The 20,093-nt window shown below is 36.2% G+C and overlaps 1 protein-coding gene across 1 annotated transcript in view; it reads left to right on the top strand.

Annotated features, from left to right (window-relative positions):
* Nucleotides 1-20,093, top strand: part of TTBK2 (tau tubulin kinase 2) — a 67,360-nt gene that overhangs the window by 25,463 nt on the left and 21,804 nt on the right. The window contains exons 6-12 of the mRNA XM_074149007.1: nt 9,459-9,524; nt 10,107-10,199; nt 11,201-11,326; nt 13,470-13,627; nt 15,119-15,335; nt 16,725-16,936; nt 18,043-18,646. Of these exons, the coding sequence (XP_074005108.1) occupies nt 9,459-9,524; nt 10,107-10,199; nt 11,201-11,326; nt 13,470-13,627; nt 15,119-15,335; nt 16,725-16,936; nt 18,043-18,646 (1,476 nt within the window). The remainder of the gene's footprint in view (nt 1-9,458; nt 9,525-10,106; nt 10,200-11,200; nt 11,327-13,469; nt 13,628-15,118; nt 15,336-16,724; nt 16,937-18,042; nt 18,647-20,093) is intronic.

Below are 20,093 nucleotides of genomic sequence, written 5' to 3'. Positions count from 1 at the left end.
TTCTAGGGAACTGTTTCAAATGATAGTGCTCCATATTAAGCATATAATAAATAATTGGCTAAAATATGTTAATTGGTCTAAAAAGACCTCTGTTCCAAACCTGACTAAAACTGTTAAAAGCCAGATACTGAAGGGTAATGGTGTATGTCACTTTATTAAATGTACTGTTCAGTGGTTATTTCATCCTGTCAAAGAAGCATTTTGTTGCTGCCATTTACCTTATGCTATTTTTTCTCAGTAATGTTCTCTTTCTATCCCAAACAGTACTTTACACAGGGATGTGACTAGTCAAGGATTGCATGTTTACATCTAAACAAGTAAAACATATTTCTTTTTCCTCTTGAAATCTTCTCATCTTCGAATCATAGAATAGTTTGGGTTGGAAGGCATCTTTAAAGGTCATATAGTCCACTATCTCCTGCAATGAACAGGGACATCTTCAATTAGATAAGGTTGCTCAGAGCCCTGTCCAATCTGACCTTGAATGTTTCCAGAGATGGGGCATTTACCACCTCCCTGGGCACCCTGTTCCAGTGTTTCACCACCTTCATTGTAAAAAATTTCTTCCAAAAGTCTAAGTCTTCCCTCTTTAGTCTAAAACCCTTACCCCTTAGCTTATTGCTACAGGCCCTGCTAAAAAGTTTGTCCCCATCTTTCTTATAAAACCCCTTTAACTAAGGCCGCAGTAAGGTCTCCTCAGAGCCTTCTCTTCTCCAGGCTGAACAACCCCAACTCTCTCAGCCTGTCCTCACAAGAGAGGTGCTCCAGCCTCTGATCATCTTCGTAGCCCTCCTCTGGACTCACTCCAACACGTTCACGTCCTTCTTATGTTGGGGGCTCCAGAGCTGGACACAGTATTCCAGGTGGGGTCTCACGAGAGCAGAGTAGAGGGACAGAATCACCTCCCTTGACCTGCTGGCCGTGCTTCTTTTGATGCAGCCCAGGATGTGGTTGGCTTTCTGGGCTGCCAGCGCACATTGTTGGCTCATGCCGAGCGTTTCATCCACCAGTACCCCCAAGTCCTTCTTGGCAGGGCTGCTCTCAATCCCTTCATCCCCCAGCTTGTGTTGATACTGGGGGTTGACCCAACCCAAGTGCAGGACCCTGCACTTGGCCTTGTTGAACTTCATGAGGTTCACACAGGCCCACTTCTAAAACCTGTCCAGGTCCCTCTGTATGGCAACCCTTTCCTCAGGCGTTTCAGCTGCACCCCTCCGCTATACTGTGTCTCATATTTAACATGTATTGTCACTTAAACTTGCCATGCAATTTTTGAGCTCCTCCATTTCATTTTTACCTTCAGGTTGTCATGAAATCATATTGTTTTCTCAATGAAATTTAAGAAAGCTTCTCTAAAATGTATCCACACACCTTCTCTTTTTGATAAAATTTTCATAATTCCTTAGGTTATTTCCTTACCAATTATTGCAACAACTTTTTAGCCTCCTCTTTCCACTGTCATTCTTGTATGAGTAGAGTTTACTGGAGTCATGTCTCATGAGTAATTGCAGTGCTGTGTAGTTAGGCCGCTGTTGTCTGGGCTGCAAGTGATGAATGCGACAAAGAAGTGTTTCTGCAGTTGTAGATGCGGTAGTACTATATGTGATATGTTACGTGGAGGAATTTGAACCTTAAAATAATGCTGTTTTGTCCTTTTCTTAACCTGTTTAGGAAAAACATGAACTTGAATAGTTCAGCATGCATTCTTAAGTTTAGCATGGAGTCACCCCATGGCATGGAACAAGAACTAGGTAACCATTCAGACATGGCACAAGAAGCACTGAAGAGCCTTCCAGTGCTCCCATGGGGCAAATCTGCTCAGGCTCAGCAAAGGATTCTCTTCATTACTGCTGTACTGAACTGGTGACACTATTACTCTCTCCTCCTCACTGTCATAGAAAGATTCAAATTATAGGAAGGATGATGGAGGAAAAAAAAAGCGTGTGAATAAGTTCCTATCTGTGTAATAGTCCTCTGATGCTTTTATACATTGAAATACTTTAGAGTAGACTTTTCATAAGTTGTCTCTTTGAGTGAACACATCATTATCTTGCAACATATTTTTTTTGGAGCAGGGAAGTGACAAAAAGTTGCTTTTCCTCCTCAGCATTTGCATGAAAGCCATGCATGATGTACTGGACAACTAAACACTAATGGTCACAAAGCAAAGACCTGTGCATGGTAAAATTTGGCATAAGAAGTTCCCAGGGTGAAATGTCTATAATTGGGCAATCCTAAAACCAGAATTCTTTTCATTATTTTCTAAATTGTTTCTCTAACGAAGACAGAAATTAATGTGAAAAAGGCACTGAACACACTGAACTAGTGTCAGGCATTAAATGGCTTTGTAACTTTGAGTAGTTCCTCCCTCTCAAATTCTTTCAACTGATCTTTACCAAATCACAGTGCATTCCACTTAACTCTTCAGATTTTCCCTTATTCCTTCCCAGGTCTGTGATTAGATTTCATGAAATAGAGGAGAGGAGTGGAGTGTATAAGGTATCAGGAAGTGCAAAGGAAAAACAGAAGGAGGAGGAGAGGGACAAGGATGACTGAGAATGAACGTTAGCTACCTGCCCCGTTCCCTCTCTGCTGCAGACGCATAGATAGCAGATGCTGAAACAAAGAATAAGAAACATTTGGTGATAACCTTAAAGGTGTCATGCAGACGCCTCGCTGAACTCTGGAAGTAGTCCAGCTGTATTAGTGTGAAGCTTCATATGGGCTATCTAGCTTGGGAAGGCCACGATGCTCTGCCAGGACCAAAAGTAGCGTCTGTCTCTGTAGAGCATCGCACTGAGTCAGCTGCTTCTTGAAATAGACTGGAACAAATATTTCTAGAAACTATATGAAGAGAGGAAGAAGACATGGCAGGGAAGTGGAGTGTGATGCCACAAAGCTAAATTATGTCCAATTTTGCATTGTTACCAGCTTACTGAGGAGTTTGACATGATGGAATAAGTTGGCAAGTAGCAGTTTTAGCTTGAACCATAGGATAGGTGGCTGAAACGTATTTTGAGATCAGCCTCCTAACAGCCACTTCTCTTCACTACTCTTCAGCACTTTTGGGGAAGATTCAAGAGCTGGGACTGTAAAACATTAAAAATAAGTAATAGTTTTATACTCAACTCTCTATAAACCAGCAGAAAGACATAAAATGAATGAGAAATTATAAACAAAGGAATATTTTCAATCTTTAGTGTGTAAATCTTAATTTATTTGAGTAATGTTGCTACACTGCTTGTGTTTTACAGCAATTAGCAAAATCAGTTTAGCTATTATGGCACAAATAAAAATAAAAGCAGGAGCAATATGTGGTATAATTCAGCTGCCAAATGGAATGTAGTAAGCTCCTGAAAATTGAGTTGGAAACTATTTACTGTAAGTTATTTCTAAAACGATTATTTTTATTAATAAATAATGATTCAAAAGTAGAGTTGGAAGAGAGGACTGGGGTAATTCTTTGGACACCTGACTATCCCTTCCTGTTATAGCCCACTTCTCCTTTCTGTGTCTATAAAATTATATTTTGTACATTTTGCTACTGCAGAACAAAGAAAATGTCTAAATAACAAATATTTTAAAACTACATTTTCAGCTTTTCTTCACTAAATCTGCATCAGTCAGACTATATGACATATATATTTGGAAATAGATGAGGTTTGCAAGATTTCCTTCTAAATTCTGAGCAAAGCATTTGATAGTTTATAGCTTTTTAAAAAATGAAGTACTTTAGAGAGGAAAAAAAAGCTTTGTTTGAGTACATGGAGTTCTGTTGAAGAGTCTAAGATGAATTATTACAGCTTTATATTTTCTAACTTTCAGTTTTGTAGGAAAGGAATTATATAATATCAGAGCCATTCAATGAAAGACGTAGACATATAGCCTCATTCTTAAATAACCTGTACATACTCCTTAATTCTTTCCTTCATGTCATCTAAGACAACAAAAACTGGAGCCTAATTCTTTTTTTTTTTTTCCTTAAATCCCAGGAGAAACTGAAGAAGGTTTAGATTTTTATGTCAAAACGTCCTATGTGGAAATGATTATTTGCTGGAAAGACTAAGTGAAGAGCCCTTTGTTTTATGGTTTTATAAGCAGGAATCTGCGTGAGCTGAAAGAATTAGTCATTTGAGGCTCCATTTCTGAATTAGTGATAACTTTATAAGGAAGACAAGGGAGTTAGTTTGGAAAGGTTTGTGCAGACGTTATTTTTTGAATAAAGAGATCAAAATAACCATTAAATTGCCAGATTTCAAAAGTTTTTGATGTAAGGCATAGCTGTGATATACCTATCAGTGACATACCTTCGCAGCTATAATGATACAGCTGTGTTATATCTACCGGTGTAACACTATTTATTATGTTTGTCTGCCATAACCTCTTTCAAGGACATAGAGGGAGATTATTTAAGGCACAATGTTTTAATGTATATATGTAGCATTTTCAGTATCCACTGAACATGATCCTTGCAAGTTTGATTGTATTACTGACAAAGAAGGAATGAAGGAAATCAGTGCTGTAGAGACAGACAACTGTCTCGTGTGTGAGAGTACAAGGTGAAAAAGGCAGCTAGTGAGTTAATATAAAAGATGAAAAAAAGAGCATTATGAATTGACTTAGAAGGTGACACAAGTAGAATGGATATATAAATTTCATGTGGTGTGCTATTATTTTGTAACATCTCTATGGAATATTATTGCAATAATTAAATGGAATGAAAAACTTAAGAAAATCACGTATGGTTATTTCTTTGAGAGGAAGATTCTTTGTGACCTGGTGTTTGGGTTTTTTGGGTGAAAAATAAAAAGAATACACTATCTATTAATATCTTGCCTGAAGGAACAGGTTGATACATAGTTGAGATATGAAAAAGACTTCATTCTCATAATACAATACTTTGTAATTATTGGGGTATGTTGGGTTTTTTCTCCTTTCCTGTGGTGTGCAGAACACTAATATCATACCCAATCATTCAGCAATTTAATTTAGAATTTCTGGTGTGCTCTATAGCTGTTCTGTATTCTGATATAGTAGTTCCTTTATTTTCTGTAGAACTGATAGACACTCAGGGGAATAGTAACAGTCCTTTGGAAAAAAAAATAAATAAGTTTTCCCCTGAGCTTCGATATTTTCTTTGAAAAAAATCAAATTATTCTATGAATGGTGAAACCTACTGCTTTCCTATGTTTTTTCGCTTATGCCCTCCAAATTTCTTAGTATTTTTACCTTTATACTACACCTTACTTTTCTGACCAGTGCATAGTCGCAGTTTTGGGACTAGGCATGTGCTTATTTGCCATCTAAAATTCATGCTGATTGACCAACTGATCAGTGTCTCTTAAGATGGATGTGAACCATTTTAATTGAATTTTAACTGTCTGCCTTTTGTGTCGAGGTCCTAATTTGGGTTCTGTCTTTAATCACCAATTTTCATTAAACTTTCAGGAACTGAAAGTCTTTGAGAGCTGTCCTGATTGTTTGAAATTAAAAGCTATTACAGTGGACAGACAGATGGTTTGGTCCGGTAGAATTTGTTTCCTGGTGAAAATAGAAGCAAACCAAAATCAAACCAGACACTTTAGTTTCTATTTCTTTCTGAGCTATGGACTAAATTATCTGCTGAGTTATGTAAAATTGTTTTGAATAGTTTAAAAGAAAAGAAGGAAAGTGTATTATTTTACGTACATTAGCTTTCTTGAGACCTTTTGCTTCTCATCCTTAGTTGAAAATAAGTCTGCTACTGAAATAAGTCTACTACTGGATTGATGCAACTCTTTAATGTATGGTATTATCATTATAAATACTAAGTATGATATGTACAAAACAATTAAGTGTGAAGGTCTTGGTTCTCCCATCTGTTGAGAGCACAGTACTTCCCATAATGCGGAACAACCATAAAATTTTTACTTATGGAGATATGTAAAACAATATTCTGCTGTCTGGGGAAATTCTCTGCCAAAGCATTAGCTGGCTTACGTGGGTAGTCTTCCTCTTACAGTAATCTCTGCTTCTGCTCCTTGTATGAAATGAAAAAGAAAGATTGCACAGGGCAAAGCAAACATACACGTGGCAGATCTGTCTTGTGTGATTTTTCACTGCAGTAAATTCAGGTTTGTGACAGACACTTAGTAGGTTGTTACCACCTCCAGCCCACCAGACTTTTTGTCTGCTTATGAATCAGCTTTGAAACGATTGCCATTTTCAGCTAGTGCATCACATTGGCTAAGTAAATACTCCAGATGGGAAACTGAGTAGCTCGGGAGCTGGAATTCACAGTTGTATTCAAATGTGGGATTCACCATCTCTTTAGTACAAATGCCCTTTACAGCTATATGCTCCAAAAATGCCATAGATTCTGTTGGTTGTCTTAATAGATCACCTGTAATGACTGAAAAAAACAGACCTATTAAGCTTTTTTCTCAACAAGAAAATCTACTTTGCCTTAAGGAAGCTCCATTGCTGTGGTAGCAGCTTTCTTAGATAAGGCATCTGGAAAACAGTACTATAAGCAATGTTTCTGCAAGGCTATTTCCCACCCCCCCACCGTCCCCCAGTTGGTAGCAGATGAGCTCAGATAGGAAATATCTGGAGGTGTCTAAAAACAAATTAACATGATCAGTACTAGCAGAGGGGGATTTTATTTGAAAAAATGTGGTGAATCATTCAGGAAATTGCTATTATTGCCTGTAATATTTCTCTTTGGCTATATGAGCTGTTGTGAGATATATAAAGAGCTCTGAAAGTGTTTCAGAAGTTTTCAAATGCTCAGAAGTCTATAAATTCTATTCTGAATTGGGCAAACTTGATTTGAGCTACCAGAGCCATCATTCACGTTGTTAGTGACATGATAGAATTAATTTATTGTTGCTGTGTTGCACTATTAAATAGTGACCATTTGCATTACTAAACGGTGTTGCATTGTGACTTACACTGTAACAGAGTTACATATGCTCTTACGTCAGATTTATACAAACTATTCTTTAAGGCAAGAGATTGTAAAAGGATTTAGATATCCTTGTAAAGAATTCAGAATTCATTTCATGGTAAACTGACATATATAAATAGTAATCATGCTTTTTTTTTTGTGTTTTTTATTCCTCGCCCCAGCCAGGTGAGTCTCAAATAATTGAAATCATCTTAGGGCAAATAATTTCCTAGGAATGGTTAATGATGGCAGTGACTTTAATATTCAAAAGCAATTGAGTTGGTACACAATGAAATTCCTCATATGGACTTTTCTCCCCCAGGACAGAACTGGAATAGGTCAGATTATTAATATTTGTAAGCTAGATGGGATAATTTAGATTCCCTATGCCATTTCTTACTCATTTTTTATTTCCTTGTCAAGCAACTGGAGTGTTTTTGTGCTAGTTATCAAGTAGAAATTGAAGTTGTTACCCTAGGAATAAAAGCCTCATTTCATCCTAGTTTTCATATTTTTCATTATTCTCAGAAGAATGGAAATATTTAACTTAGTAAAACTGAATGTACTCCTTCCTTTTTAACATTCAGACCAGAGGCTAAAGACAGTAAGCATTTGGTTTCATCTTCTGAAACTTTGTGCTCTTGGGATTTACTGACTATGTATTTTTGGGTGTTTTAAAGTTACGCTCTCAATGCCCGTCTAAAGTGCTGTTCATCAAACTGCATCTTTGTGGAAATGTACCTGTATTTTGATTGCCTTGGCAGCGATGCTATCTTATTCTTACTTGGATGGTTTGCCAATCGTCAGAACTACTAAGAAAGAGAGTAAAGTCCGTTTTTAAAAAAATTTAGTTTCCCCTGAAATTTAGCAGTTCCAAAGCATTTTGAGCTATACTTTCTTTAATTCCATGGTACTGTGAAATTCCTGCAACTACAGTGTTATGCTTCATTTCAGGGTAATTTTCAGTCTGGAATATGATATACTTAAAAGATTTAAGATAGTAACTCAATTGTCTGTCCTGCCTGAACACAAAATGTGTTCCAAGCACCATTTAAACTTTATGATTATCGTGCAAAACCTAAGATTTATGGAATATCATCTGAGAACCTGTTCATGTTAAGAACATCCTAGAAAATATTCTCCGCTGTACGTAACAGTGGTTCAGCTCTCATCGTACCTCTCTAGCAGACATTGATTATATTGGCTGTTGAATCCTTTTTAAAGATGTTACTGCATAATCCTGCAGATTTAATTGATAGGGTTGCTGACACTAATGGCAGCTCCTGATGTACTTAAACGATAGCTCTGTGTAGCATCTCTTGTTGGATAAGAAGAAATTATACCTATATAGAGAGCGAAATAGGGAGAGACTGAAGTGTTTTATCTTAAAAGGGTAATAATTTTGTATTGTGGTTGTCTTTATGTGTATATCAAACCAAACTCTTCAATGCATTGTGCAAAATTTTTTAAAATCATAAGAATTGTCATGAGTCTGGGACAGACAGACAAGACAGATCACCAATACCTCTTTAAGTACAAGTCGGTGAGGAAGATAATTCAAGTTTCTCACATTCACTGTTAGAGGAAACAGACAGAATTATTCATTGGGAAGACAAGACTGTGTAAAAGAAAGAAAATTTAGCAGTTCTGGCAGTTCTCTCTATACAGAATGATTAATTAAAGGGGTAGCATGGACTGGATATTTTTCTTAGGCAAAGTAATAACACCATGGTTTGATATATTTTTTTAACATTGTAAATATGTAGTCATTGTGACATTTATCAATTGTAAATTTTTTTAACATTTTATTTGAAGGAAAGAAGGATGGGAAAACATATTCTGTGGTTGTAAAACACCAATTGACTTCAGATCATACAATATCTAGAATGTCAGGGAGGAAATGCTGGTATTCAGAAACTAGAAAAGAAAGAAATAGTTTTAATTGGTGCCTGTAGTGCAGCCCTTGATATTTATTGCTCAGCCACAGCTTTGAGACTTACCTGTGGCTTTCCTTGCTTTTGGAATTTCTCAAAAAATTGATTGGGTTGCTAGTTCAGGAAATAATTTTTGAAAATGTTGCTAGCACATTTCAATAAATGGCTGGTTGTCTGTTCATACCACATAATATTGATGTATTTTAGCAAAGGGGAAGTAATCATTATGGTTTAGATCCTGTAAGAATTAAAAACTCAAACTTTGAGTAGTTAAAACCAAGAAGTAATTTCATTATTGGAGAAAAAAGAGGAATAGTTCTGCCATATAGCTGTTTTGAGGGATGAGGTAAACAGGACTTGATGCCTGTGGAGAACAGAACCTGACATAAATAGATGGTTTAAAAAGCTCTGACATATGTCATTGGTGCCTACTTGGATTTCCACTGAGAACTTGTAGAAACATGGTAAATTAAAATAAAACAAAAAGTCTCAAATGATACTTGTGGATCCATACTCACTTTGTAGATGCCAAATTAAGTAGTCAGCAGGTGTATTTCTGACAATGACAAACTTTTTCTTTTTCTATTCTTTGACAGCCACGAGCTGTCGCTGGTTTTCGAGGAACAGTACGATACGCATCAATCAATGCTCATAGAAACAGAGTGAGTATCTCAATCCATATCATATCCATCTCGTGTAGCTTAAAGCAGGCAGCAATGCAGTTGCTATTGATTTCCTTTTTTGTATTCTTATGTGTTTATTTATTATATAGGAATTAATACTTAGAAATTTTGGGAAAGTATACTTTACAGTAGTTGAGGGTAAAAAACTTGTTGTAGAAATAATAGTGGTTTTAATGGATACCTTTGGTGTTCAATTGTATTGCAAGTTAATAAATTAAAAAGTTACTGAGTTTTATAAAATACACAATGTCCAGTATGTTGTCTTAGCATTATACACTAAAGAAACTTGCATAAACAGCTCTTCCAGAATAGAGATTTGCAGTGTTATTTTTAACACACTTCAACTTCTGTTTTCTTTCTCTGTGCCTTCTATGGAGATTTCTTTGTATGTTGCTACTTAAAATAGTTGCTGGGTTTGATTATATGAACTTGTTTTGCAGCGTTGACTATATTAATTTTTATATGTGCTAATTAAAGTCTCTAGAACAGTAAAGAGTCTATCTTCGCTTTTGTCTTATAGGTATTTGTAAGATGCATTAGACTAGTATTTCTTTTTCACAGGAGATGGGTCGGCATGATGACCTCTGGTCCCTGTTCTACATGTTGGTGGAATTTGTGGTTGGGCAACTGCCTTGGAGAAAAATAAAAGATAAGGTAAACCTAGGAGTGAAACTAAAGAGCATGAGGGAGATTTACTTCTGGATTGCAAGTGAATGCTGTGACAAAGATTCCACTAAGAATCAGTGGTTCATTAATTATAACATTACATTTTCTAGTCTTTTCTAGTGTTAGTTCTAATTGTTAGTGTCACAGTCTAAAAAGCAATCAAGTTTTACAAACTCTTCTAGGCAGGAAGTAGATTGTGCTTCCAGTTTGCAAATGTTTTAAAATGCAAAAGTAAGTGTATATATGCCACTTACTGATTTTCCTGTTTTCACTTGAGTACTTTTTGATTTCATCTATCACACATTTAGAATTTCTAACCTATTTTGATTAGTTGTGAAATGGGCATTTCTTATTTGCTGATGAACAGAAGGGAATTAGTTAATATGCAGTAGTGTCTTTAGTCATATATAATAGGTGAGGTATGTGAAGAAACAACATATAATTAGCCTATTATTACTTCTTTCAACTTCTTTTGAAATTAGATTGAAACAAGCTTACTCTCTGATGTGTTTTATTTTAGATGACAATGTGGTATATAGGTAGCGTCTCTTTTGGTTTTGATTTACTGATCTTATACTAAACAGGATTTACTAATTTCACACCATATACTGTGATGACAAAGCATACACCAAAAAGTGACTGAACTCCGATGATGCAACAGGATATTTAAATCTTTAAAACATGCTTCTTAGGAGGATTGGAGTGTCTAATGACAGTCCTTGATATCAGGCAGAAAATTAAATGGCATTTCATATTTTCATATATTCAATATTTTCATATTGAATTTGAAGTTTGTACGTTATTTTGCAAGTGTACTGAGGGCTATGACAGAATCTCTTCTCTTGCTGTCTGATGTAGGATGGCCTTCCACAGTACTCCAGACAGTGCTTTCTGGCCAGTAGTGCAGGGAGTGGCTGTAAGATACAAGGTGAATATGTTGTAGCAGAGAATGAAGGCGTGTTAATGTTTGTTGTGTTATTTACTCCTAGGAGCAAGTGGGCTCCATTAAAGAAAGGTACGAGCACAGACTGATGTTGAAACATCTTCCTCAAGAATTCAACGTCTTTCTGGATCACATTTCTAATTTAGATTACTTTACAAAGCCTGATTACCAGGTAAACAGTTTTGCTATTTTGTCTCTCTGATTTTTAAATAGCAGAATGTTATGCTGTTTCATCTTCAATTTCCTTTGATTTCATTGTTTGGGACTGGTAGTGATTATGTATTATTCCACCACAAAGTTATTTTAGTGGCCATCTAGTGCCACAGAACTTTGTGGTTAAAAGATGTAATTTTTTTTCCATTGGGGAATAGTAAGAGAAATTTGAATATAAAAAAAATCTTATTACAAATGCAGAAAATGTTCATTGTTCCTGAAAAAGAAATACCTTGAATTTTTTCCTTTTCTATTACAAATTTCTATGGACTTGTTTACAATTAAGTGAGAAAAATGATTAAGAAAGTTTTGAGTGTCTTATGAGCCTAGTTATAAAGATGAATCAGATTTTTTTTTTTCTTCCATGGTAAAAAATACTGACCGCAGAAATTTTGATGTTGCATAGAGAAACCTTGATTGTAGACTGGTAAATATGTTTTATTTACATTATGTATCATTGCTGAATGATAAAACATACACAGGCATATTTTTGCAAAACCTTTTCTGTGGTCTACTTACATCTAACAGAGCACGTGCACTCAGGGATTAAGTTGACAGCAGGACAGAGTTTCTCCATGATAGAGACAGCCCAGTAATTTACAGTCCTATGGTTGGTCATGGAACATTTGCAGTTGAGTAGCTACAGCCCGAGCCTTCCGACACGGTCTTGCTCCTGTGCTTTAGAGCAGAGCAGGGTGATTTTATTTAGAGTGGTGAGAAAGTGCTTTACTTTCCATGGTCATTTAAGTTCTGCTCTCTCTTAACTAGTATTTGTTGTAGCAATGCTATTCTTAGCTTTGATACGTATCATTCTTTGTATTTACGGTTAGGCACTGAACAAGAATGTACATGGTCAAGATCCCTGCTTTGAAGAGTTTACAGTCTAAAAAGTTCATGACATAGGCCCAGAATCCACTTTTGATTTGGCAATGTCATATATTTATTTTATTCAGGTATTTATGCGCACATTGCCTCATCCTCCTGACAACATTAAGCATTTGAGTTTGTGTTTGCATTATAGCAGAAATTGGAGAAGAGGTTTAAAGAAGAATGACCTTAAAAATTACTTCAGAGAGACAACTTAATGTTTACGGGAAGAGGAGAATAAAGGGGAGTATGAACAGGACAGCGTGAACTATGGCTTTGTGCAGTTCAGTAGGGTTTCAGAACTGAGTAGGATAGATGGCACACCGAAGGTTCTTGAGAGTAGGGATAAAATGGATATGACCACTTTATACAAGAAAAATGATCCAAACTTCCCATCCGTTTTAAGTTGCCAAAGAGTATGTGTTTTTAAAGGGAGGCCAGAGAAAAATTTTCAGCACACTAGATTGGAAGAAAAAATGAAAACTGGAGTTTTAGCTTTTAGGAAAAAAAAAATTAATTTTAGAAATGCTAGAGAGCAAGCGATGATATGATATGGACACAGTCTTCCCACCAGTGACTAGAATGAGACAAAGTTTTTTCACAGGGAGAGGAAGGTAGATGCGATTTCTTTCCCTGTCATGGACACAAATTGTTCTAGATGCTTTTCCATAGCATAAAATGAGGGTGAAAAGTTCCCAGTGTGACATTTCTGTGGGATGAATGTTATCATTAGATAAAGTAAATGATACATGGTTCTAAACGACAGAAATGTATGAATTAGCGAAGTGGTGTCATTCCCTACCTACTCCTCATTCATTTCCTTGGTTTCTAATGGTGTTACTGAATATATTGTTTTATCTTCCTCCAGTGGAGAGCCATTAGATGCTATTCTGCAGCAATGTAGTCACACCTCCCTGTGTGCGTATGTGCCTTTCTGTCTCTTTATGGAAGCTTATAGCATATCTTTGCATCCCTTTACTCATAAAAACACAGATGTGTTTGCTGTTGGTTTTTTATTTATTTTAAATAACACAGAATCTTACGTATCTTGACTTTGAAACCTCAGAAAATGATAAATGGTTAATATAAAGAACTGTGTCCTTTTTTTTTTTTTGAAAATTGTTGTCAAAATCTTAAAGAGGAGACATGTTAAAGTATTGCAGGAGAATATTTTTCAATTGCTTGGTTTCTTAGACAAAAATGAAGCTTATTAACTTTTTTTTCTTCATTTTTAGCTTCTCATGTCTGTGTTTGACAACAGCATGAAGACATTTGGGGTTATTGAAAGTGACCCTTTTGACTGGGAGAAGAGTGGAACTGATGGCTCTCTGACAACCACAACAACTTCAACTACACCTCAGTTACACACTCGTCTTACTCCGGCTGCAATCGGGTATGTGGCACATTGTGGTCACTTAAAAAGCAGCCACAGAGTACCAATGGGAAATTATCTCTGTAATTTAGGGGTTTTTTCTGCAGGATGTTGAATAATAGAGAAATAGGGGTTTGGGAGCATTTGAAGTATTTCCCTTTTTAGGGCTCCTGTTTATACTATTCTGAAAGATAGCACTGCAGTCCTAAATTTATAGCAATAAAAAATAGTAGCTCAGGAAATTGCATGTAAATTTGCTAGTCCATCCTTTGCTAAATCATATTTTCTGAAACTAAATTATGCATCCTGAGTTTAACTGCCTGGAAATAAACGCATTGTTTTCAGTAAGCTTGGAATAAACTACTATCAGCAATTTCCTTACAACTTTGAAAAATGAATGGATCTTTGTAGGAAATTTGGACATAGATTTTGGTCGTGTTTGAAATAATATATAGTGTGGTCTTTGGGACCTTCTGTAATTAAGTAAGTCGGACAAGGTGTGATGTTTAATAACACCCATACTCATCTCACAGGACTGGAGAATATAAGAGAGATTTATGGGTGAGAAGGAAGACTTTGTGCCTGTTCTATGCCTCGAGTAGATCAACTGTCGCAAAGATTGTGACATGGGAGTTTTAACAGTGTGGTGAGGCTGAAAACCACCAGAATTTCATGTAGAATGTGTTGAATTTCCAGTATTTCAACGTAATTTAAAAAAAAAAAGCGTTACAATAAATATCAGTCAAGACATTAACTGGTGTTAATTTTACACAGGTGTACAGTGTGCAATATTGAACACTGAAGTTGACAGGGATTTTGCGTATGATTTAGTCCCATTATCACACTAAGCATCATACTGGAGTTATTGATAGTCTTGGCTGCAGTTAACAATGTTAGTGACTGTAAAGGAATGACTTTTAATTCACCTTCTGACTCTTTATAGGAATAACATTGCTTCAGTTTCACATACTGAGCTAAGCCTTAGCCGAAATCAATAGGATTACAGAACTTTAAAATATAATGTCTTGTTAGTGTTATGCTTATTTTTTGATTCTCAACAATTGGACCAAAATAGCACTTTGATAAGAATAGTGATTAAAACTACATTCAGTCTGCTGAGTGATCTCTCTTCCCCACATAGTATGTTTTATTATTCTACCAAATTTTGGGGAAAGGGAACTATATTATGAAAATCACCATTAATATTTTTGAATACAAAAATACGTGCAGGAGAGTCAGGAATGAAGTTAAGCCTGCACATGATCTCTAACAATTTTCTCAGAAGTTGCTTCAAAAACCAGCTTTTAAGTGATTGGTGTTTGTTATGTACCTGAATTAAAGAAACATAAATTATGAAAGCCAAGAAGCAGGGATTTTTTTATATTAAATAATTTACAAGATTTAGTTTTCTACAGAAGCATGCTTTTGCTTGTAATTTTTTGCGATTTTTTTTCTTTCAATAGAATAGAAAATAACTTAGAGTATCAAAATTTTTACCTTCTACTTTTCTAGAATTGCCAATGCCACTCCTATCCCAGGAGATTTGCTGCGAGAAAACACAGATGAAGTGTTTCCTGATGAACAGCTCAGTGATGGAGAGAATGGTATTCCAGTTGGTGTCTCACCAGAGAAACTACCTGGATCCCCTGGGCATCAGCGTCCTCAAGAAAAAGATGTTTGGGAAGAAATGGATGCAAACAGAAACAAAATAAAACTAGGGATCTGTAAGGTACTTAAAAATCTGCATTGCGAAGACCATCTTTGAACATTTTCCTGTCCCCATAGTGCACATAACATGTAATTAATAATGCAGTCTTACTAATATTGATTGGCCAGAATAGTCGAAGAAAACAAGATTTATGGTGGAGTTAACACATTTTATTAGAGTGATTTATATACTGTAAGAAGCAGACAAAGTTTTTGGGCCTTGTGTCACTTTATCTGGTCTTTTTGATGAATAGTAGATTGCTGATACTTTGAGATTCTTTGTAATTCATTCATGTTCTTCAGACAGGATTTTGATTCTTGCTCACTGAATGAAACCAAAGCACATTTCTTGCATTTTGCATGTGTAGAAGTTAGATACCAAATACACAAAAACCAGTCTGATGTTATTGTTCAATTGACAGCTTGGCAGTGTAATTGGCAGTATCCATTTAATTCAGTTGGTGTTTTTGTCTCCATAAGATATGATGCCTTTGTACTGATCCAGACAGGTTCATGGGCTGGTCTTTACGAAAGAATGCTGCTTAATTTTGAAAAGTGGTCTCTGAGAAATGGTTCCTGTCTCCCTTGATCACAGTCACAACATTTCATGCTCAGACCTGTTTTTTGATATAAAAATGTTTTGAACATGAAGAGGGATCTGGTACTGAAATGTTCTTTAGCTAGGAGAGCTGTCTAGTTTTGAGGTGGTTCCTTCTTGTTTACTAGAAAAAAATGTATTGTAGGAAAGAATAAGGCATGGTGCCTATTTTCACATGCACTTGTTTGTTTTTTACCAAGGAGGGAGAAAGGAGAGAGTTCTGGTTTAAACAAAGGCGATTTCTATTAGTTATAGTTGAAATATTAGCTGAAACTAAGGATGGTCACGATTTCCCATCTCTAAATCATGTCCAGTTAGTACATAAGATGGAATGCAGTTGGACTAAAACATAGTTTTAAGTCACAGAAATATTTAGTAGATTTAGTGTATAACAGTGTTATTTGTTCCAGAGGATCATAAAGACAGCTTGGAAGCTAACTTCTCTTTAATAAGAGCACTTGACTGTAAAGCAGACTGAAAATGCTACCAAGTGCTGGGTTTCAGACTGTTATTAAAAAAATTTCAGAGATGGGTGTGAAATATCACAGTAAATTTAAAAGTATTACTGGGTTTTTGAGACTCCTGTTCTCAGACCTACCCAGAACTAACATATTACCAGTATTGTCTTTTGTAGGTGTGCGCTGAAGAGCGTGTCTAACCTACCTTAACAGTGGCATGTACTTAATGACTATTCCAAATACAAATTGCCTTATCACAGCCTAAAAACCTGGATGGTATTCACTATGTACTACCTTGTCTTCCTCTGTTTTACTGCTTCTAGTGAGCTATGTTTTTACTTTACTTTTTGCACAGGCTGCCACAGAGGAAGAAAACAGCCATGGGCCAGTGAATGGAATGCTTAATGCACCGAGTCTGGGTTCTCCAATTCGTGTTCGCTCAGAGACCACCCAGCTCGACAGAGATGTCCCACTGGTGCGAAAGTTACGTTCAATTCACAGCTTTGAACTGGAGAAGCGCCTGACATTGGAGTCAAAGCCAGACACTGATAAATTTCTTGAGACCTGGTAAAGAAATTATTTTATTCTTATGCTTAGATTTTTTCAGGGTACATAGTTAAGATATTATCATCTTTCCTCTGCCATGTGAAAACCAGGAACGGAGCTGCTGAGTTATGGTTATGCAAGCTACAGCAAAGTATTAACTATGTTCATAATATTGCTCGATAAATGGATTTCACTACTGGGAAGCTTCTTTAAAAAAAAATTAGTGCTAGTAGACAGTTAAAGTTGGACTTCCAGAATTGAGATTTTTTTATTTCAAGACCTAGTGGTGTAAGCCTGATGCTTATTACCTTTTTCTCCAGTGGGATACTCTTGAAAGTCAGTACAACTCATCCTAAATAAGAATGATGACATCAGGTGCTCAATAGAGGTAACATTGGATTAGATTATATGACATGAGAAGTACAGTCTACAAGAAGTGGAGTTATGAAGTAAATTTAGAAATCTACCTGCATGCAGCAGGATTAGTTAAGCCCAAGGGCGTTGCACAGAAGACGAGGATTTTAAAATGGCATTTGAAGGTAGAGAAGAGGCAGATGTATGAGAACAGATTCAATCAATTTGCCTATGTGTAGAAGGAATAAGTGCAGAAGGACACAGTGAAATGTGACTGAAAGGCAGAGGCTGAGTGGGGACAGTAGAAGCCAGATGAGATGCTGATAGTGGCAAAATCCTGCATAAATAAGGAATCAATCAAAACAATCAATAATATTCTTCTTGAAAGCATCTACTAACTGCTGCTGGAGACATCTGTTTCTTCTGTTCTGCTTTAAGTCTCTGCTTTGTAGCATAAATTAAGTACAGTGGACATCTGGTGGTAGCCTCACCACTGAGTTGGTATCCACTCACTGTTCTCCCTTCTGGTAATGACGTTTACAATACAATATGCTAAATTACGATTACACTTACCATATGTGCAAATTTCTAAGACCATTCCCTCATTTTCACTTGATGTCAGAGTTATTTGTCTCAAATTTCGAATCTTTCAACCATTGTAGATTGTTCTAAAATATGACAGCAAATTTAAATATATATCTACTGAAAAAGCTCAAATGTAGCTTACATTATTTAATTCTTAACTAATTCAGATATTAACGTCTTTTCTTAAGTTTGGAGAAGATGCAGAAAGGCTTGAATGCTGCGGCAGAGACACCTGGTGCTGCTGTTCCTCCTCTTTCTCAGAAAACACCCATTCCTGCTCCTGTGACTGCTCGCATGGACCATGTTTGGCACTATGATGAAGAATATCTTCCAGACGCTTCAAAGCCTGTGTCAGCTAGTTCTCCAGAACATGTTGATGGCGCTATTAGCAATGGATTTGTAGCTATCAACTTAAACTCCTGCAGGCAGGAGGTTGATTCTAAGGAATGGGTGATAATAGATAAGGAACGGGACTTGCAGGACTTCAGGACAAATGAGGCTTTAGGGCACAAAACAACTGGAAGTCCCTCAGATGAAGAGCCGGAGGTACTACAAGTTCTAGAGGAGTCTCCTCCAGAAGAGCAGCCCAGAGAAGGTGGTTGGGCAGGAAACGGTGTTCATGCCAAGAACCAAACCTCCGGGGTGGAGTTTGCTCTAGCCATGGAGTGTCATCCTGCTGCTTCTGAACAGCTTACGGATAAATTGGAGCTTCTGTCTGGAGCTGCTGGACAGCTTCTTGCAGCCACCCCTACAAGTCCTATGGAAGCTCAAGCAGAAGGAGCACTCACTCCGGTAAGAGAAATGGTAGCAGTTTTATTGAACCTCTCTTTATTCAGAATTATATGAGGAGATAGTATGGGAAGAGGCAGTGATTAAAACACAATAGTGTAGATGAAATTCCTATCTTCATCAGGTATGGGACTTGATTTTGGAGGAATGATCTTCCATGTTCTGATATATCAGTGTTTACATTCTGCCATGGAAGTGGCTATTAGTTCTTCAGCTATGATCCACAGAACTGGCCTCAATAAAAAGAATGATTTTATGTGTATTGTTTTATACATATATATACGCACACACATATACATATATATAAAAAGAAGTTCCTTATGCAGTGGTTCCTAATCAGTGGGAGATACACATGCAAGTGTATATTTACTATATTTGCAGTACGTAAACATAAAATTGCAATGAATATGTAAAATACTGTGTTACAATGTTTCACGTGTTTCAGGAAAAGCCTAAACAGCTGGAATTAAAGAGAGTTACTTGCTCTCACCATTATTGATGTAATGTTTTCTTTCGGAATTCTCTTTGTTTCCTCCTGTTTCTTCTGAAGTTTCTAAAGATTCTCATACAAACAACTTGTTGGCTTTTATAAATTGTTGCTACTCCTCAGTTCTAAGATAATTTTGCAACTACTGCTTTGCTCTGAAAGTTTTATCTTCACTAAGACAGATTGCTTTGCTTCAATTGCATCCTCGTCTTTCTTTGTTTCTCCATCTTTTCTAAAGAATTCTCATTTGCACTGTTTTTTAACATGGTGGTTTTTTTTTTTTTTTTCCTCTGTAACTGATTCTTAATAAAGACTTCTTTGGCTTTACTTAAGAAGGAAGTGAGATTAATGGTTAAGTGAATGGGAATCACCTCCTGGTTTTATTTCTACCCTTTTCTCAGTAGATATTTTGTCATCTATGATATAAAGGTCAATTCTTTCAAGCTCCTTTGAGCCAAAAAACCTGGCTGTACTTCTCCCTCACTTATTAGCACTTTTTGTGAAAGTTACAGCCAGCTCATCAGAAAAAGAAACTCGTCACCAACCACGCATTTATTATAAGGTGTAGAATATCCTTTATGGTGAAAATTAACTACTCAATGTAATTAACTATAGCTGTACAGTAAAATGTCAAATACACCTAGGTTCTTATGGAAGATGAAAAACTATAGCTTTCATAGAAGGTTATATATAGATGTCATACTTTGTGAATTATGTCATTTATAGAAGATTCATTTTGGATGATTCAAATTGCAGAACTGTGTTAAACAAAGATTTTTTGAGATTTAAGTTGAAATATTAGTTGCCTGAAAGAGTTTTTGATGGGTTAGAAACTTGTAAAGGTGAAAAATTAATTTAACTTGCTCAGTTGTTTTCAGTTGTTCAATTTTTGTATTTTAATGTTAGTATTAGGAAAACAGACAAGTAAGAGCAACACTTAGTCCTGTACAAAATACTAATTAT

Source organism: Numenius arquata, chromosome 6 (assembly GCF_964106895.1).
Source record: "Numenius arquata chromosome 6, bNumArq3.hap1.1, whole genome shotgun sequence".
In the NCBI taxonomy this organism is placed as follows: domain Eukaryota; kingdom Metazoa; phylum Chordata; class Aves; order Charadriiformes; family Scolopacidae; genus Numenius; species Numenius arquata.
Note: the sequence above shows the minus strand (reverse complement) of the source record. Positions and strands in the feature narration are given on the sequence as shown.